This window comes from Stenella coeruleoalba, assembly GCF_951394435.1.
Source record: "Stenella coeruleoalba genome assembly, chromosome: 4".
Taxonomy (NCBI): Eukaryota; Metazoa; Chordata; class Mammalia; order Artiodactyla; family Delphinidae; genus Stenella; species Stenella coeruleoalba.
The window spans coordinates 100,409,160-100,424,873 of NC_137149.1; the positions used below are offsets into that span (position 1 = coordinate 100,409,160).

The 15,714-nt window shown below is 38.2% G+C and overlaps 1 protein-coding gene across 1 annotated transcript in view; it reads right to left on the reverse strand.

Moving 5' to 3' along the window:
- Window positions 1-15,420, reverse strand: part of GC (GC vitamin D binding protein) — a gene marked incomplete at its 3' end in the record, with an annotated part of 29,507 nt that extends 14,087 nt beyond the window's left edge. Inside the window, exon 1 of the mRNA XM_079919826.1 lies at window positions 15,252-15,420. Within this exon, the coding sequence (XP_079775952.1) occupies window positions 15,252-15,309 (58 nt within the window). The 5' untranslated portion in view covers window positions 15,310-15,420. The remainder of the gene's footprint in view (window positions 1-15,251) is intronic.
- Between the last annotated feature and the right edge of the window lie 294 nt (window positions 15,421-15,714).

The window sequence follows — 15,714 nt, forward strand, 5'->3', positions numbered from 1 at the left end:
AAAAACAAACCCATAACAATTAAGAAAAGGGTAATAGGAACACACATATTGATAATTACCTTAAATGTGAAAGGATTAAATGCTCCAACCAAAAGACACAGGCTTGCTGAATGGATACAAAAACAAGACCCGTATAGGTGCTGTCTACAAGAGACCCACTTCATACCTAGGGACACATACAGACTAAAAGTGAGGGGATGGAAAAAGATACTCCATGCAAGTGGAAATCAAAAGAAAGCTGGAGTAGCAATACTCATATCAGATAAAATAGGCTTTAAAATAAAGACTATTACAAGAGACAAGGAAGGACACTACATAATGATGAATGGATCAATCCAAGAAGATATAAGAATTATAAATATATATACACCCAACATAGGAGCACCTCAATACATAAGGCAACTGCTAACAGCTATAAAAGGAAACTGACAGTAACACAGTATTAGTGGGGGACTTTTAACACCTCACTTACCACAATGGACAGATCATCCAGACAGAAAATTAATAAGGAAACACAAGTTTTAAATGACACAATAGACTGGATAGATTTAATTGATATTTATAGGACATTCCATCCAAAAACAGATTACAGTTTTCAAGTGCACATGGAATATTCTCCAGGATCACTTCTTGGGTCACAAATCAAGCCTTAGTGAGTTTAAGAAAACTGATACCATATCAAGCATCTTTTCTGACCACAATGCTATGAGATTAGAAATCAACTACAGGGAAAAAAAGTAAAAAACACAAATACATGGAGGCTAAACAATACGTTACTAAATAACCAAGAGGTCCCGAAGAAATCAAAGAGGAAATCAAAAAATACCTAGAGACAAATTACAATGAAAACACAACAATCCAAAACCCTTGGAATGCAGCAAAAGCAGTTCTAAGAGGGAAGTTTATAGCAATACAAGCCTACCTCAAGAAACAAGAAAAATCTCAAACTATCTAACGTTACACCTCAAGGAACTAGAGAAAGAAGAATAAACAAAACCCAAAATTAGCAGAAGGAAAGAAATAAAAGATCAGAGCAGAAATAAATGAAACAGAAACAAAGAAAACAGTAGCAAAGATCAAATAAAACTAAAAGCTGATCCTTTGAAGGTAAACAAAATTGATAAACCTTTAGCCAGACTCATCAAGGAGTATCAAGGAAAGGGAGAAGGAAAATAGGGAGAAGACTCAAATCAATAAAGTTAGAAATGAAAAGGAGAAGTAACAATGGACACCGCAGAAATACAAAGCATCATAAGAGACTGCTAAATGCAACTCTATGCCAATAAAATGGACAACCTGGAAGAAATGGACAAATTCTTAGAAAGGTATAAACTTCCAAGACTGAACCAGGAAGAAATAGATAATATGAACAGACCAATCACAAGTAATGAAATTGAAACTGTGACTAAAAATCCTCCAGGCTTCCCTGGTGGCGCAGTGGTTGAGAGTCCACCTGCTGATGCAGGGGACACGGGTTTGTGCCCCGGTCCGGGAAGATCCCACATGCCACAGAGTGGCTGGGCCCATGAGCCATGGCCGCTGAGCCTGCACATCCAGAGCCTGTGCTCTGCAACGGGAGAGGCCACAACAGAGAGACGCCCATGTACTGAAAAAAAAAAAAAAATCTTCCTACAAACAAAAGTCCAGGACCAGATGGCTTCACAGGTGAATTCTATCAAACATTTGGAGAAGAGCTAACACCTATCCTTCTCAAACTCTTCCAAAATATAGCAGAGGGAGGAACACTCAGAAATGAGGGAGGAACACTCCCTCAATCTATGAGGCCACCATCACCCTGATACCAAAACCAGACAAAGATACTACAAAAAAAGAAAATTATAGACCAATATCACTGATGAATATAAATGCAAAAATCCTCAACAAAATACTAGCAAACAGAATCCACCAACACATTAAAAGGATCATACACCATGATCAAGTGGGATTTATCCCAAGGATCCAAGGATTCTTCAATATACACAAGTCAATCAATGTGATACACCACATTAACAAATTGAAGGAAAACCATATGATCATCTCAATAGATGCAGAAAAAGCTTTTGACAAAATTCAACACCCATTTATGATAACTCTCCAGAAAGTGGGCATAGAAGGAAACTACCTCAACATAATAAAGGCCATATATGAGAAACCCACAGCAAACATTCTCAATGGTGAAAAACTGAAAACATTTCCTCTAAGATCAGGAACAAGACAAGGATGTTCACTCTCAACACTATTATTCAACAAAGTTTTGGAAGTCCTAGCCACAGCAATCAGAAAAGAAAAAGAAATAAAAGGAATACAAAATGGAAAAGAAGAAGTAAAATTTTCACTGTTTACAGATGACATGGTACTATACATAGAGCATCCTAAAGATGCCACCAGAAAACTACTAGAGCTAATCAATGAATTTGGTAAAGTTGCAGGATACAAAATTAATGCACAGAAATCTCTTGCATTCTTATACACTAATAATGAAAGATCAGAAAAAGAAATTAAGGAAACAATCCCATTCACCATTGCAACAAAAAGAATAGAATACCTAGGAATAAACCTACCTAAGGAGACTAAAGACCTGTATGCAGAAAACTATAAGACACTAATGAAAGAAATTAAAGATGATACCAACAGATGGAGAGATATAACATGTTCTTGGATTGGAAGAGTCAACATTATGAAAATGACTGTACTAACCAAAGCAATTTACAGATTCAATGCAATCCCTATCAAATTACCAATGGCAATTTTTACAGAACTAGAACAAAAAAAAATCTTAAAATTTGTATGGAGACACAAAAGACCCCGAATAGCCAAAGCAGTCTTGCAGGAAAAAAATGGAGCTGGAGGAATCAGACTCCCTAACTTCAGACTATGCTACAAATCTACAGTAATCAGGACAGTATGGTACTGACACAAAAACAGAAATACAGATCAATGGAACAGGATAGAAATCCGAGAGATAAACCCACACACCTATGGTCAACTAATCTATGACAAAGGAGGCAAGGATATACAATGGAGAAAAGACAGTCTCTTCAATAAGTGATGCTGGCAAAACTGGACAGCTACATGTAAAAGAATGAAATTAGAACACTCCCTAACACCATGCACAAAAATAAGCTCAAAATGGATTAGAGACCTAAATGTAAGATCTGACACTGTAAAACTCTTGGAAACATAGGAAGAACACTCTTTGACATAAATCACAGCAAGATCTTTTTTGACCCACCTCCTAGAGTAATGGAAATAAAAACAAAAATAAACAAATGGGACCTAATGAAACTTAAAAGCTTTTGCACAGCGGAGGAAACCATAAACAAGGCGAGAAGACAACCCTCTGAATGGGAGAAAATATTTGCAAATGAATCAACGGACAAAGGTTTAATCTCCAAAATATATAAACAGCTTACGCAGCTCAATATTAAAAAACAACCTGATCCAAAAATGGGCAGAAGACCTAAATAGACATTTCTCCAAAGAAGACATACAGATGGCCAGGAAGCCCATGAAAAGCTGCTCAACATCACTATCAGAGAAATGCAAATCAAAACTACAATGAGGTATCATCTCACACCAGTCAAAATGGCCATCATCAGAAAATGTACAAAGAACAAATGCTGGAGAGGGTGTGGAGAAAAGAGAATCCTCTTGCACTGTTGGTGGGAATGTAAATTGATACAGCCACTATAAAGAACAGTATGGAGTTTCCTTAAAAAACTAAAAATAGAATTACCGTATGACCCAGCAATCCCACTAATGGGCATATACGCTGAGAAAACCATAATTCAAAAAGACACATGCACACCAATGTTCATTGCGGCAGTATTTACAATAGCCAGGTCATGGAAGCAACCTAAGTGCCCATCGAGAGATGAATGGGTAAAGAAGTTGTGGTACATGTATACAATGGAATATTACTCAGCCATAAAAAGAAAAGAAATTGAGTTATTTGTAGAGATGTGGATGGACCTAGAGTCTGTCATACAGAGTGAAGTAAGTCAGAAAGAGAAAAACAAATATCGTATATTAACGCATATATGTGGAACCTAGAAAAATGGTACAGATGAACCGGTTTGCAGAGCAGAAATAGAGACACAGATGTAGAGAACAAACGTATGGACACCAAGGGGGGAAACCTTTCCTACTAGCTTTTCTTTTCCCTGTGTTAACCCTGGAGGAACTAAAAGCAGCCTAGAGAGTAGCAGGAAGGAGAAGAGAACAGGCAGAGGAAAGTGTATGCCTCCCTTTGCCACTAAAGGCAGTAGGACTGAAACATGCCTGATCTGGGGGAGTAGCTTCAATTTTAAATGAATTTACAAATTTTTGACTTTAACCAGACAGTCCCATGGCTGTTAACAGGTTGTTATTTTGATGTTCAAAAGGACCAGAGGACCTTATATGAGTGATCAGAAAAATCATAGAACCTACTCTTAAGTCCATTCGGGTGGTTGGGAAGAGCTAGTTTGCACAGGGGATGAGTTCTTTATTGATGGTGAGACCCACTTGTTCAACACACCTGTTACATATACAATAGGTGGACGCATGGAAGGCAGCCAGTGTTTTTCTTCCCCGATTCATCATTTATGCAAGAAAGTCTAGGAAATTTGCCAACATTTTGATGCTATATCTTTCCAAAAAAATGTAAGAAGTATAGAAATGGCCCAGTTCCTGTTCTAAATGGTTTTAACATTTAGTAACTTATCCTCCTGGATTTAAATATTGGGAAATCCATCTTGGATGATATGATGGCAATTACTGGTATGCATTTTACCCCCTAAATGTACTCGCCTCAGCTCCATGGATGAATGAATATACATAAGGCAGAGTAGGAATTCTTTTTTTTTTAATTGGAGTATAGTTGATTTAAAATATTGTGTTTCAGGTGTACAGCAAAGTGATTCTGTTATACGTATATCCACTCTTTTTAAGATTCTTTTCCCATATAGGCCAGTACAGAGTACTGAGTAGAGTTTCTTGTGCTATACAGTAGGTCTTTATTAGTCGTCTATTTTATATCATATGATATTGCTTATATGTAGAAATTCTTGTTTTATGGTTTGGAGTGGAGATGGTAGTAGCTGGATACTGGCTGGGGAAGATTTTTTTTTTGTTTTTTTTTTCCTTTTAAAAAGATTCTCGGGACTTCCCTTGTGGTGCAGTGGTTAAGAATCCACCTGCCAGTGCAGGGGACATGGGTTCGATCCCTGGTCCGGGAAGATCCCACATGCCATGGAGCAACAAAGCCTGTGCGCCACAACTACTGAGCCTGCGCTCTAGAGTGCCCATGAGCCACAACTACTGAAGCCCACATGCCTAGAGTCCGTGCTCTGCAGCAAGAGAAGCCACCACAGTGAGAAACCCGCACACCGCAATGAAGCGTAGCCTCCTGCAACTAGAGAAAGTCTGCGTGCAGCAAAGAAGACCCAACACAGCCAAAAAAAATTAAAAATATAAAAACTAAAAAGATTCTCTTTGGGATTTGTTAGAATTCATGTTAAAAATGCCTGATTTCAGTGGAAATTGCCTGTAGAGGAAGCTGTTGTACACTACGTCTTTCAGGTGGACTGTTCAATGCATATAACTAAAGTGAGAAGTCAGAATTGAGGGACAAAGACCTTTTTAAGTGGCATTTTCTAATAAGGGACCAACTCAAATACCATCAAAATCACAAAGAAGGTGGATAAACCTACATGATCAAATCGCACATTATCTTGGAAACTAGGACAAGACAGTAGGATTGATAGTGGCTTTTTATACTCTATTGACTGAGAACCTTCATATCTAGTACATTTTCTGTAATTTATTGACTTGTTTACAAGGTTGGATATTGTCCCAGTTTCAGAAGGTCAAAATAAGGCAGAAATTTTCTGTTAATCATTAATGGTATTCAGTGGGACTGAAGATTAGGGCACAGGGAAAAAATTTAGGGTAGAACTGTCTTCCTGTAGTGAGAAGATGTAGTATTAGGATGTCAGTGGAGTTTTATATTGCTCCTGGGTAGAACTGGGGAAAATGGCTGGCAGTAGATTTTAGTTCAGTGTGAGAGAACTTTATAACTGTGGCTAATTAATAACTGAAATGATGAACAGCTTTTTTTTTTTTTTTTTTTTTTTTGCGGTACGCGGGCCTCTCACTGCTGTGGCCTCTCCCGTTGCGGAGCGCAGGCTCAGCGGCCATGGCTCACGGACCCAGCCGCTCCTCGGCATGTGGGATCTTCCCGGACCGGGGCACGAACCCGTGTCCCCTGCATTGGCAGGCGGACTCTCAACCACTGCGCCACCAGGAAAGCCCTGAACAGCTTTTTGAAGTGAGTTTGTTTTGTCCTTAAAATATTCAAATGGAGTTTAAATAACGGTTATGTATTAGATTCCTGAATTTAGTACACAGTCGTATCCTCATGATCTTTGAGATCACTTCTAAAAGCTTACAAAATCACCCCTTTTAGAAACAGTAAGAAATTATACAGAATCTTTTTTCTCCCAAAGCTTATGGTTTCAAGCCACAAAAAATACTGAAATAAGAACTCCTTTGTTCTTAATGCAAAGGAAATAACTTTGCTTAATAAACTCTCCCTATAAAACTGCAGAGGTCACTTTTGTTTTATTGTCACCATGCAAAATGAGAGCCTGCATTCAAGGGGGGCACCTCTGAACATTTAAAAAAATATTTTGTTTCTAACTTTCCAGATTTCTCACTTCATTAAGAAAGTAGAGTTTCATTCAGTGTGCTGAGAACGTGAGTGCATGTGAATATAGTATAAGTGGAAACTACAGTTTATCTCCTGATTTAATTAAAGCTATTTAAACAACTGAGATTGCACAGAAACACATTGGAATCCATGGGTGTTATGTACTGCTTTAGTTAGAATGCAGTGACAGAAAACTGGGAAACTAGATCAACTACACAAGACTTAAAATGGTTTTGGAACCATTTTTGCTGGAATATTCAGTCTTGGGCAAAACAGAAGCAAGGGAAAAAGCCCAAATAGACGTTGAAGAAATTCAGAATTAAAATATGAGGATAAAACTGCAAAGTAACCTGTAGAGGAAGCCATTGCACCATGTATTTTTCAGGTGGATTACTTGAAATATTTCTGATTAAAAAAAATTCATCTATTCATTTATTCAAAGAGAAGACCTGGAGCTGAACTGGTTAAGCGAGTATGTTAATCACTTTCTCATCTTCCAAACGTAACAAATACTGAACTTAATTTGCCATGAGATTGTTCTAAATCAATTCCCTATTCCATGGAGTATTGCTTAATGTTTTCACACCAGTTGAGCTCACTTTCATTTATATAATTAAATCCTATATCAAATGAATTGTAAATGACTTACTCTGTTCTTTAATGTGCCATGTGGTTATGAAGAGGGCAATCTGGACTTTGATACGGCACTAGTAAATATTGGCATAATCCTAGTGACACTGGCGAAATCATTTTCACATTGTGACCCCTAAACACTCAATGTTTACAAATGTCGTTAACAGAATTGTTGCTTTTTGCAATAGCATGTCCCTTTTCTGTCTGTATTGTGAAACATTTTGGTAAGTTGTGCCTAACTCTGGACTTTAGAAAACATTTGGTTTACTTTCGGGAAATCTTTACTGCTTCATGCATCTCTCCTCTCCCAACACAGCTGACGATACTCATTCATACATGCAACGGACATGTCTTGAAGACTTACTCTGTGCCAGGCATTGGGTTCAGTATTGAATATACAATAAAGAGCAAAATCGACACATCCTTGCCCTTATGGAACTTTTAATCTAGTGGGGATAGACAATATGATACTCATTGTTATGGTACAAACTTTACTAAAAAGGGTATTTTGAATGCTTTAACTATTGTTATAATCATTCTCTAAAACGAGTTTGGTCCTCTAGAAAAGCTGTTTGTATACCGGGAGCAATGGTTGGAGCCTATATATGTTGTGTTGAATAAAAACGCTTATATAGGATGCTAGGAACTGTCTTACGTTGCTATTTTCCTATTCTGGAGAATCATGGGCTTTCAGAACTGTTGGGCATTTATATTTTTGAAATTTTATTCCTTTGACATTTTTATTTCCATTCTGCACTGACAGACTCATCTATGTCAGAAAAGGTCAGTGTATTAGTGCGTTTTTTTTTTAACTTAAAGAATATGGTTTGTAGTATTCGTTCAAACTAGGTGGGCTACATATTCAGAGTAGTGGTTTTAGTTGAGAAATTAAATATTGTTGGGCTGGTTTAGGAAGTTGCCCTGATTATTGGAACTAAAGAAAACTGCCGATATGTCATTAGAAACATTGTCAGCAAAGACGTGGTATTCAAATTAGTACTTTTATTTCATTTTTCAGGCTTTTTGGGTCTCATTTCCGTTGATATTTTAAATGACTATTAAATAAAGCATTGATCTGGTTTCATATTGATGTTTGCAAGCAGGGGTGCAGTTTTGAGCTTAAGTCAATAGAAAGTAAACCTAGAGTTCTGCATGACATCTATAGATTAACTATCTAGAGGAAATTAACTGTACCTCTTAGGATGCCATCAGTGGAACATTTCAGATGTTGAAAATTCAAAATCAGTAGAAGATATAGGGGCAATGGGTCAGTTGCCCCAATACTAAAATTGCCATAGAGGATGGCCTCATAGACTCACTCAAATTTGATGCCTTTGGTTTCAACACGGGTGGTAGCCCATATAGGTGCTACACTCACCAAAGTCCCAGAGGAGGCATTCTTCCTCCACACATCTCATTCCATCTCGGTTTTCCTTCACAAGTTGAGCACCCTGTCATCAACAAATGCTTTTGCAGAGGTGAAGATAAGGGAGCAAGTTTCCCTCTCCCACCTTTGGCATGAGTGAGGGTGGTGTCTTTGGTATCCTGAATTGGAAACTTAGAATGCATTACAGGGCTTAGTTTTTAAAACAATATAAGAATAAATAACATGATAAAGCACATACAAGAAACTTGAAAGCCACCAATACTTAAGGAACTGAAGTCTGATATTAGAGATAAGAATAAGAATACAACATCAATAGCAGAAGGTAGTGATCATTGCCATGGAAGAGATTGAAACAAAGCACGTGAACCCATGGAATGGAAGAGAGCTTTTAGAAAACCTCATGAAAGGAACTATTACTTGAAGTGGACCATGAATGATGGGCAGGATTTTAACAGGAATAAGTGAATTTGGAGAGGAATTTTAAGTGGAGAGAACATGAAGAAATATCTGAAGTTAGAAAATCTCCAGTCATATCTGGAGAATGAGTAATCCAATAAAACTGAAGCAGTGGAATTAAATACTAGAAAACTTGATCACCAAAGTTTTACTTATTTTTTAAGGTAATGGGGTATCTGTTGAAATACATTCATGGAGAGGAATGACCAACTCAGAGCTGTACTCAAGGAAGAGTAATCTTGGGATCTAAGCAAAATAGTACCTTGTTATTAAGGCTGTTCTGTGAAATACGTTAGTCTATGTAAAAATGCCTAGCACATCTCCTGCCTGACGTGGTAAAAACACAATGAATGTTAGCATCTCTTCTTATAGTAAAATCCAGTGATGATACCTATATGCCCTTGTGATAAGGATCCCATGTGGCTTGCTCCAGTCCTTCTCTCAGATGGTAGGCTAAATTACTTTCTGGTCAGAAGGAAATGGAAGAGAATAGAAAACTCCCAGGAAGCATGGAAATGAGTTAACATGTACCCCAGTTATCTCCTGGCCAATTCTCCCTGGATCTGACCAATGAGATGATAGTCTATCAACAGTGAGATGTTTTCACTCAATGATCCTTTCCTTGGGGAAGTTCCAGCCTGTCACAGAACCCAGAAACCTACAGTATTAGGTTTCTATTGCTACTGTAACACATTACCACAAATGCAGTGGCTTAAACTTACTGCTTTACATTTCTACTGGGTAGACAGACACAGGTCTCACTGGGCTAAAATCAAGGTGTCGGCAGGATTGTGTTCTTTCTGGATGCTCTAGGGGAGAATCCACTTCCTTGTCTACTCCAACTTCTAGAGGTGGCCTAGCATTCTAGGCTCAAGGCCTCCTTCCTCCATCTTCAAAGCTGGCAACTTTGTGTCTCTTTGTGCCTTTTCTCTTTAGTGACATCATCCTCTGACTGATTCTGTTTTGCTCCCTTCTTTTGATTACTTTGGCCTCACTCAGATAATCCAGCATTGTTTTTCTACTTTAAGGTCTGCTGACTAGCAACCTTTATTCTGTCTGAAACCTTAATTCCCCTTTGTGATGTGAGCTAACTTCTTAGCCCGTTCCAGGCATTAGAATGTCAACATTTTTGGAGGATGCTCATTCTGCCTAACATACACATTACTATTTAAGCCTGAGGTTGTACCCACCGTCACATGACTCCAAACAGAGACCAGAATTGGGGTGGGTTTGTATCAGACAGTCTGATAGCTAGAATCCCACCAGTCAGCTATACATGTTCACCCCTAGCATTTCATTTACCTTCCCAACAGTGATCCTAATTTTTATGTATTTCATTTTTGGACTCTACTTACCAGGTTATGTCAGGTTTTGCATTGTGTTTTAATATGAATTGATTGGGGAAGGGATGGGAGGTAGGGATTTTGTTAGGGAAGCCACTACAATAGCTGGGTGAAGGTTAAGGGCCTGCACAAGGACAGTATAAGAAAGTGGAAATGTAGTAGAAAAGAGCCAGTGTTCCCAGGCTTTGAGAACTAGATCTATGCAGGGGGTAAAGGAGACAGACAAAAGGACCACTGAGGAGTTTCGGTACAAGGCTGACATATTTTAGGGCTGAAATTTATAGAATATAGAAATGATTGGATACTGATAACAGAAGTGTATAAAATAAAATCCAACAGTGCTCTTCAGGATTGAACATAAATGATTTAGAGGCGATAGTGCCCGGAAAACAGGAAGTTAGAAGACAGAGCTAGTTTCATGGAATAGGGATGAACTGGGATTTGGATCAGCTGTGGATGACTGTGGTGGACAGAATGAATTTCACTTACTTCCCCCTAAACTGGTGTCAATGATTGGCTCTCTCTTACACTTATTCTAAGATTAGTGAAAGTATTTCAGGTATGTGTCTCATGAGAGGCAGCAAAGCAGTGATTTTGAGTGACTGTAAACCCAGTGAATTGATGTAAAATTCTGATCCTGACACTTAACTAGCTCAGTTACTTTGGATAAGTTACTTAACCCCTCTCTTCCTCAGTTTTCCCCATTTATAAAATGGGGATAATAGTACTGAGCTCATCATGGTGTTGAAAGGATGAAATAAATCTATCTGAAAGATTTTAAACATGTTAACATATTGTAAATAAACTATTAGCTATTTTATTCAATGGATAAAATCTAGTGCCAATGCTTCACAGTGGAGACTATATATAAAACTCATAATGAAAATAACAAAAGACTTAAAGTTTACTCCTTCCAGGATATATATTATGTGTCCTAGTTGATATTTAATTTTCCTTAAATACTCAAAACTACCTTATGAGGTAGGTACTCTAATAACCTTAGTTTTGTGATTTTTACACACAAAAAACTGCTACACATAATATATGGCAAGCAGTGTTCTAAAACTGAGAATTCCAGCAAGGAGCAAAAAGTCCTTGATTTCACGGAGCTTACATTCTACATCTTACTTTCATTACAATAAACAAATGAACAGCTGGTAATAAGGTGATGAGTGCTAAAAATAAAAGCAAAATAAAACAACAAAAACAGGGTAAGGGAATAGAGAAAAATGGAGTAGTAGGTGCTATTTGAGGTAGATTGGTCAGGGAAGTCTTCTCTGTACGTGAACTTGGAGCAGACAGAGGGGATCCATGTTCTAAGATGAGTGAGGTGCTAAGGCAGATCCCTGGGGTGCAGAATACAGAGAGTGGGAGCTAGTGGAGGCCAGTGTGGCTGACACAGAGTGAACTGGGGGGAAATAGAGAGGAGGGTAGTAGTGGGCAGAATAAAGAAGTTAAGTGACCATAGATACTAGGGGGAGGGTAATCAGTTCCTTTTAAGTATTTCTTCATCTTCTTTCTGTATAGATCAACCTTGTGACCTGTTAAAGTATGCTTACTCATCCCCATACCCCATATATGATGGTGAATTCATACTGGCATTGCACCTCATAGCAATGAAGCATAATTTTGCTATTAGGTTAACATTGCTTTTTGTTTGTTTGTTTTTGCGGTACGCGGGCCTCTCACTGTTGGGGCCTCTCACTGTTGTGTCCTCTCCCGCTGTGGACCACAGGCTCCTGACGCGCAGGCTCGGTGGCCATGGCTCACGGGCCTAGCCGCTCCGCGGCATGTGGGATCTTCCCAGACCGGGGCACGAACCCGTGTCCCCTGCATAGGCGGGCGGACCCCCAACCACTGCGCCACCAGGGAAGCCCTAACATTGCTTTTGATGATGAAGTTAGCTACCTCTTTGACTTCAGCTCTTCCTCCTTTCCTCCTTTCCCTTCTCAGCTAAGCCTCTTTAATGCTTTTACTCTGGGTGCTTTGTGAACTTGGATCAGGCCGTATTTGTTCCTAGCTCAGGACATTTGCCCCAGAGTTCGTCAGCTTGAAATATACTTCTAGATATATGCATGGCTGTCTTCTTTTCATCATGTAGATCTCAAATCCTATGTTGCCTCCTCAGTCACCTGAGGAGGTGACTAAGCACTAAAATAAGCATAAAATTATGCTTATTTTGCAGAGAGCATATACAGACATATCTGGGAAAGTATCAATAGAATATCTTCTTATTCTAAATTACTCCTCTTTAGCATTCTGTACAGCTGTGTTCCTGAATCAAACTGAGGGCAATTTTGTTTTTCACATGGCTCCTGATGAAGGGGTGGCAACTTGTAGAAAAGAGAAACAGTGATTCAGTGGTGGTTTGGAAGATTGGGATGAAACATATTGTCTTAGGGCTGTTTCGACAGGTAAGTGGGAGAAGGAGAAATACAGCTTCCCCCCCACCTCAAGGGGAATTGACTTTCTTCTTGCTATTTGATACCATGTTTAATAAAATTATGCTGAGAATGAAATGCTTAAAGCAAAAGGAAAATGTTCTTGCCAATAGCTCTTATAAACAGCAGTGCTTTGCTTCCTGTAGCATTATTTCTTTGGTAATTGTGTAGTAATTGTGTAGCCTTCTTGTTTCTTGGGAAGAGGGAAAGATATGATTTAGATTAGTGCTTTATCCATTTCAGTTTTGAGTAAAGAAGCCAAGTGGAGGCAGTTGGCAAACATAACTTTCTTGCCTCTCACAGGGTAGCTAAAGTGGATATTATAATATCATTTAGATTTGGCATATTTGGTAAGCCCGTCTCTCTCAAGATGTACCCAAGGGCTTGTGAACTGAATCCCCAATGCCATTTGATAGAAGAGGATGAGCCTGACTGGAGCTAACATTCATATTATATCCACTTTAGAACTGAGGTTTTCCAAAACTGCTTCCATGGGATATAGGCATTTTAGGAAAGAGCCCATGCGTTTGGGAAACTTTATTGTTTTGAATAAAGTTAAATTATCTTGTTTTGATTTCTCAGAACTCTTAGGACACCAAAAACATTGGTTATGAACCAACCAAGAAAGACTAATGTCTGGCTTATTTCTTAAATATGTTTGTCCATAGAAACATATTTCCGAAATGAGTCTTGAAGGAAATACACCTTGGAAAAGAGGTTCTAGACAAATGCTTTGGGTGATTGGTCAGCTCTGTAGAACTAGGCAGAGAACTGCAACCCAAACCAATCCTCCAGCATCCAAAGTTCCTCTCAACTCCTTCAATCTGTACACTTCCTGCCAGGAGTGAGCACACCTAGCTTCCAGATAAAACACTGACTTGGTATTTCGGTTATGCTCAGGTATTACAGAACAGAGGACTGATGGGTCAGGACTACTGTCCCCAAATATTGGACATTTATTATGTAGGTAATTGTACTTTATGTCTCGGGAGTCATGATCTGACCTATGGAACATAGGTAATTGAGTTCATTGTGAAGTTCAGACCTTCAAGGGAGCTTACTTGAAGTTTTTAGCATCTGTTTCATCAGAGGCTGAGTGAATACTAAAGGATGTTGAAATAGAGGTTGCAGAATACTGTTATTCTCCAAAGCACTGTAATTCTTTGAAGTGAAGCCAATGTACATTTATTGAGTCAGTAGTTCAAAATGGCACATTATGGCATCCACATATAATCCCAGGACATAACCATTACTGGACTTTCTGTGTTTTGAAAATCCAGATCTGAACCTACTTCAGGAGGACTTTTCAGGTTCAGATCTGCCTCAGGGAAACCATGGGTGAAGGAGTAAGCTTTCAGGGTTCCTTGGGATCTGGGCTATTCAGAGGTCTTGTAAGGGACATGAATAAGACAAAATTTAAAATAATTTAATGACAAAAATGAGGGTTTTTTTAAAAAAAATAAGGTCAGGAGTAAGGTTATTCTTGTCATAATTAATAACTGTTAATTCCTGGGATACACGCATTTTATTCCACTGGTTAAATGTTATTAATATGACTTGGGTAAAGCGGTTAACTGGAAGCACTACATGAAAATTTTAATTTTTTGAAGCCGGATGAATGCAGATTCCTTTTATAAGCATTAAAGAATCAGCCAGAAAGTAAATTGGAACTGATTATGAATTTCGCAGCTTGGGAACTTATAAAGTTGTATATTGCTCAAAGACGAAGACACCATGTGATGAATGAACTTAATGAAAAATATAGCTCAGAGACCTTGATAGTCATATTTCTTAGCTAATGAATTCTTTTATGTGAGATATTTTAGAAACTATAATGCATTTTCAAATATTACATATAGAGGATTCCTTGAAGAAGATCAAAGAAATCTGTTGACTTCATCATTGATATGGTATATTGTACTCTCACTGGCAATGAATATTTGAAGTCTGAAAAAGCTCAGTGATGGATCATAGCCTCCATTTGCATTCTCCTTTAACAAATTAAAAAATTCTAATTTTGAACCATTTTTTAAGATCTTGGTTATCAAGAAAACAGGGAAAGTGACAAATTATATAGTTTTTCTTTCTTTCATGGAATTCTTATCGTGACTTCTTGGCTATTTTAATTGAACACTCTATGTGACATTTGAGCTCAGATTAACCCCCCTTTGATTCCTCCCTCTCTCCCCAACATATGCCCTGATTCTTCTGTTTTTCACCTTGTGTATAATTTTTAAAATGGTAACAAAATTAGGCTAGTTGAGAGTTCTTGTAAATGGTCATAGCACTGTAAGTCTTACCTCTCTCTAGAGCATGCACAAATGCTACAGCAAGCAGGAAAACCAGGATCCTCTTCATTTTTCTGCCGGCAAGTCCTGTAGCACTCCTGTCTCCTGTATGTTACCCAGTTAAAAAAAAAAATGGCATGCAAAAGTAACCAATTCCCTTTTACTAATAAGATTCCTGACTGTGAGCTAATCAATTATTAATCTCTACATGGAAGGAAGGGCAGTCATCCTTGGGCCACAAGAGATAAAATATCATCAATCAAGGCAAATAGACAACCTGGGGAAAAAGTAGTGGAAAATCTAGGAGATTTTAATCATTAACTTTGTCAAACTGCAAAAGAGTCAGGGTATATATAGATTTTTTTCCCCCCACTTCTGCTTTTTGCTAAAGCTTATCTAATGTATTTATGGGCACATTTTCCCTCCCTCTTTCTGTGTTGTCTTTGGACATTCCCTACCCTTCTCATGTGTATAA